The following is a 17,708-nucleotide window of genomic DNA, read 5'->3' on the forward strand; positions in this document are numbered from 1 at the left end:
TGGTTTCAGGTCTCAAATTTCAGTCTTTAATCCATTTTGAGTTTATTTTTGTGTATAGTGAAAGAAACTGGTCGAGTTTCGTTCTTTTGCATGTGGCTGTCCAGTTTTCCCAGCACCATTTGTTGAAGAGACTGCTTCCTATTGAACATTCATTCCTCCCTTGTCAGTTAATTGACCATATAATTGTGGGTTGATTTTTGGGTTTTCTGCTGTATTCCATTGATCATTGTATCTATTTTTATGACTGTACCATAGTATTTTGATTACTACTGCTTTGTAATGTAACTTGAAATCTGGAATTCTTGTAATATTACTTGATATTTCCGGGGTTTTTTTTTTTTCTTTTTCAGATTGCTTTGGATATTTGAGATCTTTTGTTCCATACAAATTTTAGGATTGTTTGTTCTAGTTCTATGAAAAATGCTGTTGCTATTTTGATAGGGATTGCATTAAATCTGTAGATTGCTTTGGGTTGTATACACATTTTAACAGTATTTATTCTTCCAATCCATGAGCATATATCTTTACATTTCTTTGTGTCATCTTCTTTTTCTTTCATCAGTGTTTTATAGTGTTCAGAGTATGGGTCTTTTAGCTCTTTGGTTGTTTATTCCTAGATATTTTATTGTTTTGGTGCAATTGTAAATGGAATTTTTTTTCTTTTTTAAAATTCTTATTTATTTCTGAGAGAGAGAGAGAGAGAAAGAGAGAGAGAGAGAGAGAGGAGAGAGAGAGAATGAGTGGGGGAGGGGCAGAGAGAGAGGGAGACACAGAATCTGAAGCAGGCTCTAGGCTCTGAGCTGTCAGCACAGAGCCTGACATGGGGCTCAAACCCACAAACTGTGAGATCATGATCTGAGCTGAAGTCAGATGTTTAACAGACTGAGCCACCCAGGTGCCCCTGGAATTTTTTTCTTTATTTCACTTTCTGCTGCCTCATTATTAGTATATAGGAATACAACAGATTTCTGTATCTTGATTTTTGTATCCTGCGATTTCACTGAATTCATTTATCTGTTCTAGTAGGTTTTTTGGTGGAGTCTACATATATATAGTATGTCATCTACTTCTTCCTTGCAGATTTGGATGCCTTTATTTATGTTGTCTAATTGATGTGGCTAGGACTTGCAGTACTATTTTGAATAAAAGTGCTAAGAATGGACATCATTGTCTTGTTCCTAACCTTAGGGGGAAAAGCTCTCAGATTTTCCCCATTGAGTATGATGTTGGCTGTGGGTTTTCATATAAAGGTCTTTATTATGTTGAGATGTGTTCCCTCTAGGCCTACTTTGCAAAGAGTTTTTATCATGAATGAATGTTGTATTTTGTCAAATGTTTTTTCTACACCTATTGAAATGATCATATGGTTTTAACCATTTCTTTTATTGATGCTATGTATCACATTGATTGCTTTGCAAATATTGAACCACTCTTGTATCCCAGTTTTAAATCCCACTTAATTGTGGTATATGATTTTTTTAATACACTGTTGAATTTGGTTTGCTAATATTTTGTTGAGGATTTTGCATCTGTATTTGTGAGAGATACTGGCCTGTAGTTCTCTTTTTTTGTGTGTGGTATCTTTATCTAGTGTTGGTATCAAGGTGATACTGGTCTCATAGAATAAATTTGAAAGTTTTCCTTCCTCTTGAATTTTTTGGAATAGTTTGAGAAGAATGGTATTATCTCTTCTTTATATGTTTGGTAGAATTCGTGAAGCCATCAGGTCCTGGACTTTTGTTTGGGGGGAGTTTTGATTATTGTTTCAATTTCATTGCTGGTGATTGATGAGTTCAAATTTTCTATTTTTTCTTGCTTTAGCTCTGGTAGGTTATTTGTTTCTAGATATTTATCCATTTCTTCTAAGATGTCTATTGGCATATAGCTTTTCATTATATTGTTACCATTGTTTGTATTTCTGTGATGTTATTTATCCTCTTGCATTAGTAATTTTCTTTATTTGGGTTCTGTATTTTTTTTTTTTTTTTTTTTTTTTTAGTGAGTCTTGCTAGAGGTTTATCAGTTTTATCCATCTTTTCAAAGAATCATCTCCTGGTTTCATTGATCTGTTGTATTGATTTTTTAGTTTCTAGATCATTGATTTCTGCTCTAATCTTCATTATTTCCTTCCTTCTGCTGGTTTGGGGTTTTGTTTGTTCTTCTGTTTTTAGCTTCTTTAGATGTAAGGTTAGGTCATTTAAGATTTTTCCTGCTTCTTGAGGTAGACTTTTATTGCTATAAACTTCCTTCTTAGAACCACTTTTGTTGCATCTCAAATATTTGGGACTCTTGTGTTTTCACTTTCATTTGTTTCCATGTAATTTTTTATTTGTTTTTTGATTTCTTGGTTGACTCATTCATTATTTAATAACATGTTAATTAACATCCATGTTATTTGTGGTCTTTCCAGATTTTTTCTTGTGGTTATAGCATTGTGGTCAGAAAAGTTGTAGGTATAATTTTGATTTCTTGCATTTGTTGAGACTTTTGTGGCCTCATATGTGATCTATTGTGGAGAATGTTCCATGTGCACTTGACAAGAGTGTGTATTCTGCTGTTTGAGGATGGAATGTTCTGATGTATCTGCTAAATTCATTTGGTTCATTGTATCATTCAAAGCTGTTGTTTTCATATTGATTTTCTGTTTAGATGATCTGCTCATTGATGTAAGTGGGGTGTTAAGTTCCCTACTATTATATTATTACCAACTAGTTCCTTTATGTTTGTTATTAACCATTTTGTGTATTTGGGTGCTTCTGTGTTTGGTGAAAAAATAAGTACAATTATTATATCTTCGTGATGGATTATCCCCTTTCTTATCCTTTTTTGTCTCTTGTTACAGTCTTTGTTTTAAAGTCCAATATGTTCTATATAAGTATAGCTACCTTTTGGCATCCATTTACATTATAAATGTTTCTCCATCCTCTCATTTCCAATCTGCAGGTCTCTTGTCAGCCTGAGATTGGTCTTTTGTAGGCAGCATATAGATGGATCTTTTTTTTTTTTTTTTGTAATGCATTCTGTCATCTTGTGTTTTTTTGACTGGAATGTTCAGTTTACATTCAAAGCAATTATTGATAGATATGTATTTATTGCCATTTTGTTACTTGGTTTGTGGTTGTTTCTATAGATGTTCTTTGATCCTTTCTTGCTCTCTTTCATGTTTTGTTGGCTTTCCTTAATACTTGGATTCCTTTCTCTTTATTTTTTTTTTCATATATATTACTGGCTTTTGATTTGTGGTTATCATTAGGTTTGTATATAATGTCTTCTGCATATAGCAGTCTATATTAAGTTGATGGTCACTTAAGTTTAAGCCCATTTTTTACTCTTCTTCCCTTCTACGTTTTTAGGTGTATGGTGTCCTATTTTGCATCCTTTTATTTTATGAATTCTTTGATTTACAGAAATACTTATTTTTTACTGTTTTTGTGTTTTTTATTTTTTATACTCTCACTTATGATCTTTCTTTCCACTCAAAGTTTCCCTTTTACTATTTCTTGGAGGTCAGGTTTAGTGGTCATAACCTCCTTCAGTTTTGTTTGCCTGAAAAACTCTTTATCCCTCCTTCTCTTCTGAATGATAGCCTTGCTAGATAGAGTATTCCGGGCCTTAAATGTTTCCCTTCAGCACTTTGCTGTCTGGAAGAACGTGGCATGATATATTCAATGTTTCTGCTGAAAAATCCGCTTATAGCCTTATGGGGTTTCACTTGTATGTAACAGTTTCTTTTCTCTTGCTGCTTCCAAAAATTTTATCACGACTTTTTGCCATTTTAATTGCTATGTGTCTTGGTGTGGACCTCCTTGCATTGAATTTTGTTGGGGGCGGAATCTCTGTGCCTCCTGGATCTGGTTATCTGTGTCCTTCCCTAGATTATGGAAGTTTTCAGCTACTATTTCTTCAAATAAATTTTCTGCCTCCTTTATTTGTCTCTTCTTCTGGGATCCCTATAATGTGGATGTTCTGACTTGATGGAGTCAGAGTTCTCTATGACTATTACCAATTTACATAATTTTCTTTCATCACTTTTGCTCAGCTTGGTTATTTTCCATTATTCTGTTTTCCAGGTCAGTAACTCATTCCTCTGCTTCATCTAGCCTGCTATTTATTCCATCAAGTATATTTTTAATTTCATTTATTTTGTTCTTGATATCTGATTGGTTTTTTCTCTCTTTGTTAAGGGTCACACTGATGTCCTCCACTCTTAAGTTCACTGAGTATCTTTGTGACCATTACTTTAAATTCTCTTTCCACTTAAATTCTCTTACATTGATTTCACTTTGGTCTCTTTCTGCGGTTTGGTCCTGATCTTTCATTTGAGAGATGTTTCTCTGTCTCCTCCTTTTAACTCTCTATGTCTGTTTCTCTTTTAGGAAAGTCACCTACTTCTCTTGCTCTTAATGATAATAGCCTTATAAAGAAGAATTCCTATAGTGCCCTGAAGTGCATTGTCCCCTCTTCCTCAGGACCTGGTGCTTCAAAAACATATCTCCTATGTGTGTTGTGTGTGCTCTCCTGTTGAGCCCTGGCCTCTTTTTCCTTCAGTCCAATTGTCTATGGAGGCTCTCTTTGCCTGTTGTGGACCATGAGGTGTGCAGTGGTCTGTTTGCAAAATGAGACCAGCCCTCCATGCTGCTGGAAGTGACGTTTTGCAAAATATGTGGTTCAGGAGATGTGTTAACAAGGTGTGTGCTCGTCTTTATGGGGAGGGGGCTTGCAGCACCAGGACTGAGGAGAGAGTGTGATTGGGAAGGACAGACCCAGCAAAGCCTGGGGGATTGGGGCTTGATGCAAGCAATTTAGGTAAGGAGTATCTGGGCTGTTCTCTTTCCCACAGGTGGCCGTCGTTTATGCTGGGGTTGGGGGAGGAAATGGCTTCTGCCAGCTCCTTTTTTCCTGGAAAGGTCTCCCTGTGCTTCCTGTCTCTCTAGGCCACACTCTGAGATGAGAAAATCACTCTTCCTCCCATCTGCCCCTGGTGTTTCTCAAACTGCTGATTCTACACAGTATGTGTACAGCCTGTTTGTTATGCTGTCTCTTTAGGGGAGGGAACTCTGTTTCTTAGCACCCTCCAGTCTCTCCCAAAGCCAAGCCTGATGATTTTTAAGTTCTAGGCTAAGCTCTACTGGTTTTAAGAACTCAGGAAATTCAGCCCCTCTCATATTCAAAGGCAAATATCCCTAGAGTGAAAGTCTGTTTTCTTCCCTTCTCAGTGTCATCGGCTCTCTCTCTACCACAGACAGCCATGGTCTAGTTTACTTCTAGACCACATCTTTGCCATTCCTACCTTCTTCAATGTGGCCCCTAGTTGTGGAGTTTGTTCTGGCAGTCTCTGGATTGTTTTCTGGGTTATTTATGCTGATATGGGTGTTATCTAGTTGGATCCGTGAGACAAGGCAAACTTAGTGTCCTCCTACTCCAACATCTTCCCAGACCTCTGGGTATTAATTTTGTATCCTTCAATTTTACTGAATTCATTTATTAATTCTAGTAGTTTATTGGTGGATCTTAAGGATTCATGTCATCTGCAAATAGTGACAGTTTAACTTCTTTACCAATATGGATGCCTCTTTTTTATTTTTGTTGTCTGCTTGCTATAACCAGGACTTTAATACTGTGTTGAATAAAAGTGACAGTGGGCATCCTTGTCTTATAATTTTAGAGCAAAATTCTGTTTTTTGATGTGTCATGTTGGGGTTCGGGAGTGAACAGTCAAGAAACAATTCTTGAGATGTCTTTGGTACAAAAAGGGTTGTTGTAGCTGCTCTGAGGTCATGAGGAGTGACATACTTTCAAGTTGGGAGGGGGTTAGGGATAGGAGAAGTTTTTAAGGAATTTGGACCTTGAGGAGCTAGCTGTTGCTACGAAAAGGTCATTTACTACTGTCTAGTAAACTGTTAGTCATGAGACTTTTCAGATGTATATCAGTGGGTCATGTTTTTGGAAAATAATTGGTAACATATATCTTGAGGAGGTAGAGATAAAGTTTCCAAGGGGATTTTTACAGGATCCTGGAGGTCCAGCTAATGTCAAGCTAAGGTTGCCTTTTGCCTCTAGCAAAGATTAACATGAAGGCAGCTAAGCTCCTTGAGAAAAGGTCACTCTACCTAAGTACTTGTTAAAAATTTAAAAAAAAATTTTTTCCTATATTTCTTTTGCCTTTGTTCTCCACATCATTTTTCACCACTGAATGCGATGTTAGCTATGAATTTGTCATATATATCCTTTGTTAAGTTGAGGTATGTTCCTTTTAAACCCACTGTTGAGGTTTTTTTGTTTTTTTTAATGTTTACTTATTTTGAGAGAAACAGGGAGAGAGAGCATGCATGAGCAGGAGCAGGGGCAGAGAGAGAAGTGAGAGAATCCCAAGCAGGCTGCAGCACAGAGCCTGACATGGGGCTCAATCCCACAAACTATAAGGTATGAACTGAGCTGAAATCAAGAGTCAGGCACTTAACTGACTGAGCCAACCCAGGTGCCACTTTTGAGAGTTTTTTTAAATGAATTGATGTTGTACTTTGTCAAATGCTTTTTCTGCATCTATTGAGATGCAGATGATGATATGATCATATGATTTTTATGTTTTATTGATATAGTGTATCATGTTTATTGATTTGTGAATATTGAACCATCCTTGCAGCCCCAGAATAAATTCCAATTGATTGTGGTGAATGATTTTTTTTTTTTAATATGCAACATGTCACAAATTTGAATGTGATTCTTGTGCAGGGGCCATGATAATCTCTGTATCATTCCCATGTTAGTAGATGTGCTGTTGAAGTGAGCATGGTGAATGATCCTTTATCATCTAGATGAATGCAATTTGTTAATATTTTGTATTATCCCTATGTACATCAGGGATATTTGCCTGTAGTTTTTGTTTGTTTGTTTTTTGTTTGTTTGTTTTGTGGTGTCTTTGGTTTTGGTGTCAGGGTGATGCTGGCTTCATAGAATAAACTTGGAAGCTTTCCTTACTCTTCTATTTTTTGGAATAGTTTGAAGAGAATAGGTATAAAGTCTTCTTTAAATGGTATAGTTCACCTGTGAAGCCATCTGGTCCTGGACTTTTATTTTTTTGGTAGTTTTTTGAAAACCAATTCATTTTTGTTATTAGTCATTTGTCTCTTCAGGTTTTCTATTTCCTTCTGATTGAATTTTGGAAGATTGTATGTTTCTAGGAATTTATCCATTTCTTCTGGGTTTTCCAATTTGTTGGCACATACTTTTTCACAATGTTTTCTTTATAACCCTTTGTATTTCTGTGCTGTTAGTTGTTACTTCTCTTTCTTTTTTTACTTATTTGGGTCTTTCTCTTCTTTTCTTGATGAGTCTGGCTAAGGGTTCATCAATTTTATCTTTTCAAGGAACCAGCTCTTTTCATTAATTTTTTTCTATTTTTTTTTTGTCTCTATACCTTTATTTCTGTTCTTATCTTTATTATTTTCTCCCATCTACTAACCTTGGGCTTTATTTGTTTTGTTTTTCTAGTTCCTTTAGGTGTAATGTTAGGTTGTTTGAGATTGTTTCTTGAGGTAGGCCTGTATTGTTATAAATTGCCCTTTTAGAACTGCTTTTTGCTGCATCCCAAAGGTTTTGGATCATTGTATTTTCATTTTCCTTTGTTTTCATGTATTTTTATAACTTTTTTGATTACTTCATCGACCTTTCGGTTGTTAGTATCATGTTTTTTAGCCTCCACATGATTGTGTTTTTTTTCTTTTGATTGATTTCTATTTTCATACTGCTGTGGTCAGAAAAGATGCATGATATGGTTTCAGTCTTCTTAAATTTACCACCACTTTGGAGCCTAACATATGTTCTATTATGGAGAATGTTCCAGATGTACTTGAAAAGAACATCTGTTCTCTTGTTTTTGTATGGAATGTTTGTGTAGATCTTTTATGTCCACCTGGTCTAATGTTTCGCTCAAAGACAGTTTCCTTATTGATTTTTCTTCCTGGATGATCTATCCATTGATGTAAGTGGCTGTTGTTTTTTTTAAGATTTTTTATTTTTAATTTTTTATCAGAGAGTGTGTGGCGGGGGGGGGGGGGGGGCAGAGGGAGAGAGAGAGAGAGAGAAAGAGAATCTTAAGCAGGTTCCACACTCAGCCAAAAGTCCAACGTGGTGCTTGATCCCATGACCCTGGGATCATGACCTGAGCTGAAATCAAGAGTTGGATGCTCAAGTGACTGAGTCACCCAGGGGCCCTGATGTAACTGGGGTTTTCACGTTCCCTAGTATTACTATATTACCAATTTATCTCTTTACATCTGTTAATATTTGCTTTATATATTTAGGTAATCCAATGTTGGATGCATATTTACAATTTTTAGCTCCTCTTGTTGGATTGATTCCTTCACTGTTATGTAATGCCCTTCTTTGTCTCTTCTTACAGTTTTTGTTTTAAAATTTATTTTATCTCGGGCACCTGGGTGGCTCAGTTGGGTGGTTAAGTGTCCAACTTTGGCTCAGTTCATGATCTCACAGTTCATGGGTTCAAGCCTGCTTCAGGCTTTGTGCTGACAGCTCAGAGCCTGGAGCCTGCTTTAGATTCTGTGTCTCGTTCTCTCTCTGCCTCTCCCCTGCTCTCTCTCTCTCAAAAACAAACATTGAAAAAAATTAAAAACAAGTTTATTTTTTCTGATAGAAGCATGTTTTTTTTTTTTCCACATCCATTTGCATGCTGTTTTTTCACTTTCAATCTGTATGCATCTTTAGGTGTGAGGTTGAGTGTCTTGTAGCCAGCAACATATAGACGGTTTATGTGTGTGTTTTAAATCAATTCCACCACCCTATGTGTTTTGATTGGAGGATTTAGGCCATTTACATTTAATTACTGGTAAGTAAACTTATTGCCATTTTGTTTTCTGGTTGTTTTTGTGGTCGTTCTCTGATCCTTTATTCTCTTGCTTTCTTTTATTGTGCTTGATGATTTCTGTAGTGTTAGGTTTGGTTTTCTCTTTAATTTTTGTGCATCTGTTCAATGTTATGAGCTTCTGGTTACCATGAGGTTCATATATAACAACTTAAACTTATAGCACTGTGTATTCATGGTCATTTTTTAGAATGTTCAAGAACATTCTATATGTGGGTGTCCTGTACAGCCTGAATGAAAGCACATCTTTCCAGAAACAGAATATAGTTCTTTCCTTTTGCCAAGCACCCCTCAAATAATTCTCAAAATAGCCCCCAAATAAGGTCACAGGGCAAGGACCAGGACTAGAGCTCGGATCTTATAAATGTCAGCTTTGGGATATTTCTGTAACATGTAAAGTGAGAGGTAGGGAAGATGAAGGTCTAAGGGAATATTTAGTAAGTATCTCCTATGTGCTACTTCCGTAATTTCAAAGACATCTGATAACTGCTATGTAAGACAAGACATATTTTATTACCCCATTTTAATAGATGGGGAAATTAAAGCTCAGGAAGGTTAAATACACCTTAAAGCCATTGTGTAGTATTAGAGCTGAACTCACTATCAATTCTATATTGACTACTAAATGACTATAATTGACCATCTTCTGCCCTCTATACCAGGGGTCAGCAAACTTATTCTGTAAAAGGCCAGACAGTAAATATTTTAGGCTTTGTTGGCCAGCAGTTTCTACTGCAACTATTCAGCTTTACTATTGTTGTGTGAAGGCAGCTACTAAAAGATATAAAACGAATGAGCATGGCTGTGTTCCCATGAAACTTTACTTGCTGTAATTTGAGATTCATATAATGTTCAGGTCACAAAATATTTTTTCAATCATACAAAAATATGAAATGCATTCTTCCTCACAGTCCACACCAAAGTGAGGTTCTCCAGTGCCGGTTTCAAACATTCCTTTACGGGGTTAGGAAAGACATGGAAAAGAGAATGGAATAGGTTCTTTTCTGGATGCTACATGACCGAGGGGGTTGTTGTCGCATAACCCCTCAAATTGTGTAGGAGCAATATGCAGTTAACTGTCTTGTCCCAATGTTAAATGTCCTTTTTCCTATCTTTAAAATTAAACTGTAGGCTCATTTAGGAAAGAGGACTATCTTATTTTAAAATCTTCAATGTTTTTAAAAATTTTAATGTTTATTTTTGAGAGAGAGAGACAGAGTGTGAGCAGGGGAAGGGCAGAGAGAGAGGGAGACACCGAATCTGAAGCAGGCTCCAGGCTCTGAGCTGTCAGCACAGAGCCCGACGCAGGACTTGAACTCACGAACCATGAGATCATGACCTGAGCCGAAGTTGGATGCTTAACGGACTGAGCCACCCAGGTGCCCCAACTCCTTTAACGTTTAATAGTCTATGTATAGTAGATGCTCAGTATTCAGTCATAAATATTAGATGCTGCCAAATACTAAACTATTTCATTCATAGATTTGTTAGTCGATAGGCCCAATGTATAAGCAGTTCAATAGATGAAAAATATTGTAGCAGTCAGGCCATATCTATCATTTAACAACATTACCTTCTCCTTTTAATTTAGTGTAAGGGACAATTGTGAAAAATATTTCTTGGCTATACCTTTTTTTGTTCGAGTTATCTGCTTGGGAATATTAACTCTGACATTCGTTCTTCCCCTAGAACCACTTTGGTGATCTGGACGGTGGCCACTACACTGCTTTCTGCAAGAACTCAGTGACCCAGGCCTGGTATAGCTTTGATGACACACGAGTCAGTGAGATTCCAGATACTTCAGTGCAAACTGCTACGGCCTATCTCCTGTTCTACAGTTGCCAGCCCTTTTCTATACCTATAAAAAAATGCAAGAGCTAGGAAAATGGTGCAAAACTGCAGAACTGAAAACTGCAAAACAAGCAATCAGAAACTGGTACTTCAGGTTTGCTTTGTCATTAAACTCTTGCAATTTACTTACATCCAACATAATTTTCACTCTTTCTACTGTATTATGCACTTTTTTATATGATAAGCCTCTAGCAGAGAAGAGAGGTCCTGGCCTCCTGAAAAAGGCAGCATGATGAAATGCTAATGGATGGGGGCCTGCAAAGCACAGCAAAGTATGTATTAATTTCAGGTTTCAAAACTCAATGTCTATTAGGATGGATATTTTTAAACCTAAAATACCTCAATTATATATATGCAACAAAGTATTCTCCAAAGATACTTCATGGAGCTAAACAAAGTAAGTTTTCTTCAAGTGGCTCTGTGACCTTATGATTTGGAAATATTTCATTGATCTGATAATTTAGCCAAGAACTCTAAGATTCTTAGACCAACTGCAGAATATGAAAAGATGCCAACCTCACGATTCAAGACTTATCTTTACTCATAGTGGCATCTTTCAGAAGCAACTTCTAGAATATTTTTATATGGGGAGTTTTTACTGACTTCATCTATAGCACCTGAGTCTGTGAGGTAAATAATACATTCTCAGCTCCTCTCTTTTAATACATCACTTTGCAAAGATGTGGTTCTTAATGCAGTTTATTCTGTAGTCATTCCTGATCCCTATCCCTTTTAATTTTAATCCTGATTCCCAACTCTTGAGAATTCTAAGTAAGTGCTTTATGCAGTTCTGGGTCAAGTTGAAGGAAGAGTAAAATCAAGTCCTAATACAACAGGATAAGTGAACTAAATTTTAAGTCACATAGTAGGATAAAGTGTGTGTGTATATAAAATGGTTTGATAAAAAAATAAAGACAGAACATTTACAGGGTTTTAAATTATTTTTCTCATTAAGATTTTAATGTAGGTGTAAATGAAAATTCTCATTTTAAAAAATTAAAGAAAAGTTTCCATTTATTTTTTAGAATAAAGATTTAGTGCACAAATACAGCCCAAAGCCAACAAAAAAATAGCTTTGCCCTGTCATTTCCCTAAGAAAGCACTGCAGTTACTCAGAATAGGCCAAAAGAAAAAGGAAAAACAAACAGTCCTCTGAGTTCTAGGCTTCACACAAGGACCACGTTATTATACTATGTACATTGATTTGATGTGCAAGTGTGCAATAAATATATACACATACATTCCTATCTGCTTTACATCATTCTAGAGTATTCATAGATCAAGCTGGGATTTAGAAATGTGAAAAGGCCATAACAGTGAAAAGGAAAAGAAAGGATATAATGGTTTTTAGACCAGAAGAATAATGCTTAGCTAATTATTTTAACTTTGGAGCAAACTATAAAGGTTTTGAAATAAATGGTACCTGTAAGGAGTGCTTAACTGCAATACTCGTTAAATGTTATTAGTCAGTTTTTCGATAATGGCACTGACCTAAAGTATATGGTGATAGTAACACAGCTCCCACGGTCTTAGAATTCCTCTAAATGGCCAGCTGTATTTATCCAGTATCTTTATAAGCATGTCAAGAGTTGTGTTGCTCAGCTTCTTAAAAGATAACTAGCTTAGAACCTACTTCTCCTTATGTGGCTACATCAGTTGCTCGTGGTCCCAATGAAGTATAAAAGAGGATATAAGCTGCCGAAGACTTCACAGAAGAAACGGAGATATCAGAAACTTCATGATCATCAAATTTAAACCACCGCTGTCTTGCTGCATTTTTACAATAGGCAGTGTAGTGGCCTCCATCCAGCCCACCATAGTGATTCTGTGCCAAACAAGATAGAAAATCAGTTCAAACTGAAATTATTGTCATATTTTAAATACTTCAAAGCTTTATGTTATTTTCCTATGAGGTTAAGGAACCACATGAAACTCTTATTTTTATACTTTGCTTAGAAAAAGAGAAAGGATTTAGTTCCAACAAGATACTTACTGAAACAGAAAACAAATTATATTTCTTCAAATTGTTCTTTGGACCAATAACATACTGTGACAAGTCAAGATTCTCTAATGGGAAATCCACAGAGGTCTGTAGTTTCTGCTTCCACCTGCCATCGTAGGAAAAACTGTAGAGTGAAACAGGATAGCAATTAAACTGAGAGACCACAAACACTGGAAAGACTTGAATTCATTCATTAATGTTCTAGATTTGTAGCTGAGACCAGAAAATCCATTTCAAATACACTCAGAATTTCAATGGTGGAGGGACCTGGAAAGACATTTGGCTTCATTTCCACTTTACAAATGAGAAAACGAAGGTATGAGCAGATATGAAATGACCTGCCCTCAGCCAAACAGCTAAGGTGGTGGAGACAGAGCCACACCTGGGTCCCTTGACCCCTAGGCCAGCGACAACTGTTCGATGAGTCTTCTGCAAAGGTAAAAAGTTATGAAGACCCACGTTTATAATGCTAACTACCATACAAGTACAGAGGAAAGACTAAGGAGAGCTGCTCTAGCTGTTAAGACTGTACTTTTGGGGAAATTGAAGCTGGAAATCATAAGCACACAGACTACACAGGTATCCCCTGCTTTTCAAAAGCTGGTGTTACACCACTTCATTTTTACAAGACTTCCATGAGTTACCTGTTTTAGCTCCCTAAAAGAAATCCAAAGAAGGTTTCTGCTTTTAAGAAAAAAGGTGAAAAGGGGAAAGCAGCACTGGGCAGAGTTTGTTTGCAGTAGGCTGCTGGAGGCAGCAGGCACCCTGCTGAGTAGATAAAGTGGCATCACCATGCTCCTTCCCAGAATACTCAGGGTCAAGCTGCCACAGCTTTGAATTGTCTGCCCGTACCTGTGTTTTATCTTGATCTGTTTTGTGCATCTGTTAAGCAAGATGTGTCCTAAGGTGTTAGAAAAGTCTAAGAGAAGGTTATTTTGGGGGTCTGGGAATACTGAAAGATTTTCTATATAAATTAATGATAACTGCTTCTTTGCTTTACACCATTTTGGCTTATGAAAGATTTCACAGGAACACCCTACTTTTGGATAGCAGGGGAGAATTGTTTGGGTATTGGCATTCCATTATCCTGACATACTCTACTCCTTTAAACACCAAAATACTGGTACTTTGGTTGGTGCGATACGATTATTTCAGAATTAGTTTTCAAAAACTGAATTCTGAACCATTTATATTTTTTAGATACCTGTATTCTCCAAAGAATTAATACACAGCACTAGAAATCTTAACATATGTGTAATCATTTATAGAATGTTTATCTGTACCTCCACAATCCTCAAGAAGAGAAAAACTGATGGAACAAGCTTCTGGTAGAAAAGTTACGTGAGGAATTTGAACACGTCAATATAGAAACAAAAGTAATTGCCTAAGAATTTCCAATAATACAAAATGAAACAAATACTTAAAATAGAAATGCTTCGTTTGAGACAAAAATTACAGCTCTCAATAAAAAGATGAAACGTCCTTTTAAAAAGTTTTTCAAAATAATGATTCATAGTTATCACTCCATGAATGGATTCCATAAAGACAAAAGAATCAAAAGACAACATCTGGGACAGATTTTACAACTCTCTTGCTATTATCCCATCTATTATAGGGCCAGACCTTTTTCACAGGCTAGAAAAATGTGGACAAAAATATCTGCACCCAGCAATGGCATCCTTAACATCTTCTCTAAAACTGCATTCTCATTTCCAGCACAGGATTAAATCTTTTCTTAGTTTACAATAAACTTTATTGACTTATCATTTGTATTAGAGTTATGCTGTGTGATTTTATACATTTTCACGTGGATTTTTTATGATGTAAAATTTTATATTTGAAATGCAATAAATTTCACTAATTTTTAAAAGATGAAATGACCTGAAAGCACCGTGTTGTCATTTTGCTGTTCTTGCAAACACTAAAGTAAGGAACTGGAGTCTCCTCATTTCTGCCTTGTTTCCCTAACCAGATAATCTTCCTTTGTAATACATCCTTAGCAGGCAATGCAACAAAATGACTTAGAATGAAGTACAACTTAAGACTTCCTTCATCTAAACTGCAGAAAAATATGTTCCTTTTACCGTTTCAGATGCACTAAAAGCACAGGTGGCAACTTCCAGATCTCTATCTTTTTTAGAGAGTCCCGTCGAGTTCTGCAATGACTGCAGTAAAACCTGTTGTTGTCTGTGAGCTTTTCTTCTTTGGAAAATAATCTAAGGCAGTCCTGGAGGCAAAAACAAGTAGTAGTTACTAATTCGTTTCTTCAACACAGTATCATTGAGCATCAATTCAGTAAGTTATTCTGCCAGGTATGAAAGGACACAACAGGTAACTAGCAGAAAATAGTTCTGTCATAAAGTTTACGACCTAGTGGGGAGCCCAGAGGGGAGAGCCAACAGTAATCAGTGCAGGGATTGGTGGGCGCTGCCCCTGACAGAGGGAAGCAGGACTGTGCTTCCTGAATTCACACAGGAGCCACCTCTGCCTGGTGCCTCAGGAAGTCTTACTGGAAGAAATGACATTCTCAAGGGAGCTAACACTAAAGGTATCAACAAGCTAGCTAAATCACACTGTTACTGGGTAGAAAACAGGCTATTTATCTGATCCCCACATAGAGCAAATTCTTATAAAAAGGGAATCTAATTAGAGTCAATATGCAATTTTCAAATTAACTTTTAAAAAAGAAGTTTTATTTCTTCAAAATACAAACTTTAAAAACATTTATCGATTCTGAAAAGTATTTAAAAAAAATTTTTTTTAAGTTTATTTATTTTGAGAGAGAGGAAGTGTGAGTGGGGAAGGGCAGAGAGAGAGAGAGGGGGAGAGAATCCCAAGCAGGCTCTACGCAGTCAGCACATAGTCCGATGCAGGGCTTGAACTCATGAACTGCAAGATCAAGACCTGAGCTGAAGTCAGATGCTTAACCGACTGAGCCATCCACGTGCCCTAAAATGTTTTTTAAATTTTGTAAGTTAATTTATTTGGAGAGGGAGTGTGCAAGTGGGTGAGGGGACAGAGAGAAGGAGAGAGAGAATCCCAAGCAGACTCCACAGTGTCAGCACAGAGCCTGACACGGGGCTCAAAATCACAAACTGTGAGATTATAACCTGAGCTGAAATCAAGAGTTGGATGCTTAACCAACTGAGCCAGCCAGGTGCCCTGAATTCTGAAAGAGTAATTTAATTTTTTTTTTTTAATTTTCTAATACACATAAACATAATTAAAACAAAATTTATGTAGGAGTTTTACCTACAAAACATTTATAGGGGCAAAGTACAGACTCTGCCGAATAAAGTCCATCTTTGTATGCATAGAAACAGCATTTATTCAGCAAATCATTTTCTCTCAAACTTACCTGTAATGTACATTTACTTGTAGAAGCTAATGGTAGAGACAAATACATGAAGGCCTCAAATGTCCTAGACTTTTTGTGACAGGTGAGGCACTGTACTGTGGATTTGAACTGACCCTGAAAAAGTGCAACGATAATAGATTCATTGAGCTGCTTATGTTTCTGCCAAGCATGCTCTGCAGCTTTAAAGTCATCAAGGTGATCATTATTTTCTTCTTTATGTCTCTTCCGATTATCAGCCTGGAAATAATATTAAAATTTATATCAATATCTCAAAATCATCATTTAAATAGAAAACTAAAAGAATATATTGAATACACTTTGCAGATTTAGAAACATTTCTGGTTTCTTTCATAAAGGAGTTCTAATCTCATTCAGAGGTAAAAAAAAAAAAAAAAAATTCCAGCCAAAAATCCTCCCCCAAAATCCCACTTTATCAGAAGGGTATGACTTATTTTACTAAACAGAAATTAATAAAATACATTTTTTTTTTTAGGTGATGGGGATTAAGGAGTGGACTTGTCACTGGGTGTTGAATGAGTGACGTATGGAAATACTGAATCACTTTACTGTACACCTGAAACTAATATTACAATGAATGTTAACTGAAATTCAAATAAAAACTTTAAATAAAAGTATATTTTATTAACTGTTTTTAAGTTGAAATTCTGGTTTTGAAAAGAGAAGACATCCCATACACCGCTACAAGCTGTTGTCGTAGGCTTGTGGATGGATATACACATATCCTATATATATTCACACATATATCCACACAAAACACGTATTTATACATACACATGTATGTCCGTGTGTATGTATGTATGTTCAATGGTAACAGGGATCCAAAGGTATTAGAGACATACATGTCTCAACTTTTCACATGAATCCTTTGGTTACATGAGGTAATTCTTATTTTAGAAAAAACTATAAAACTGATAAAACATATACAAAATATATAAATATACAATAATAAAGATGTTCAAGCTCTCTACAGCTAATCTTTTGTAAAATTTATGTTTGGGGCACCTGGGTGGCTCAGTTAAACAACTGACTTCGGCTCAGGTCATGATCTCATGGTTCGTGAGCCCCACGTCAGGCTCTGTGTGGGGGCTCTGTGCTACAGTGTGGAGCCTGCTTGGGATTCTCTTCCTCTTTCTCTGCCTCTCTCCCGCTCAAGCACATGTGCATGCTCTCTCTCTCTCAAAATAAATGAATAAACTTAAAAAAAATATTTATGATTTCACTTTCACATACATGTGGTCACAGAGTATCTCTAACAACTATTTCAACATTTATAATTTCTCACAACCTACCATTTTAGTAAGCAAATATAAAAAAATTGTATATACTTCTTTTCAAATATTAGACATATCAGATATTTGTTTTATAGTTTCTGACCTTAGTACAAAGTCACTAGATTTGAATAAACTACTACTGAACAATCACCAACTATAATTTTATTTTTTTTTAACATGTTACTTATTTAATTTTTGAGAGGGGGAGCACAAGTGCACTCAAGGCAGGGAGAGGGGAAGAGGAAGAGAGAATTTTAAGCAGCCTCCACACCCAGTGCAGAGCCTGACATAGGGCTCGATCTAACGGCTGTGAGATCATGACCT

At 36.3% G+C, this 17,708-nt stretch overlaps 2 protein-coding genes and 1 non-coding gene across 4 annotated transcripts in view; 1 reads left to right on the top strand and 2 right to left on the bottom strand.

The window, feature by feature from the left end:
* The window catches only part of USP50 (ubiquitin specific peptidase 50), a 40,942-nt gene extending 30,074 nt beyond the window's left edge, over positions 1-10,868 (top strand). For both annotated transcript variants that reach the window (XM_003987182.6, XM_019832439.3), the window contains exon 7: positions 10,571-10,868. In XM_003987182.6, coding sequence (XP_003987231.2) covers positions 10,571-10,762 — 192 coding nt within the window. In that variant the 3' untranslated portion in view covers positions 10,763-10,868. The remainder of the gene's footprint in view (positions 1-10,570) is intronic.
* LOC111561073 lies at positions 6,688-6,791 on the bottom strand. Its single transcript, XR_002743441.1, has one exon. It is a non-coding gene; the product is annotated as a U6 spliceosomal RNA (small nuclear RNA).
* Positions 10,869-11,728: 860 nt separating the features above from the next.
* The window catches only part of USP8 (ubiquitin specific peptidase 8), a 76,222-nt gene continuing 70,242 nt past the window's right edge, over positions 11,729-17,708 (bottom strand). The window contains exons 17-20 of the mRNA XM_023255371.2: positions 16,093-16,329; positions 14,819-14,961; positions 12,726-12,858; positions 11,729-12,557 (exon numbers count right to left, since the gene is read on the bottom strand). Coding sequence (XP_023111139.1) covers positions 12,372-12,557; positions 12,726-12,858; positions 14,819-14,961; positions 16,093-16,329 — 699 coding nt within the window. The 3' untranslated portion in view covers positions 11,729-12,371. The remainder of the gene's footprint in view (positions 12,558-12,725; positions 12,859-14,818; positions 14,962-16,092; positions 16,330-17,708) is intronic.

Source organism: Felis catus, chromosome B3 (genome assembly GCF_018350175.1).
Source record: "Felis catus isolate Fca126 chromosome B3, F.catus_Fca126_mat1.0, whole genome shotgun sequence".
NCBI classification, from domain to species: Eukaryota; Metazoa; Chordata; class Mammalia; order Carnivora; family Felidae; genus Felis; species Felis catus.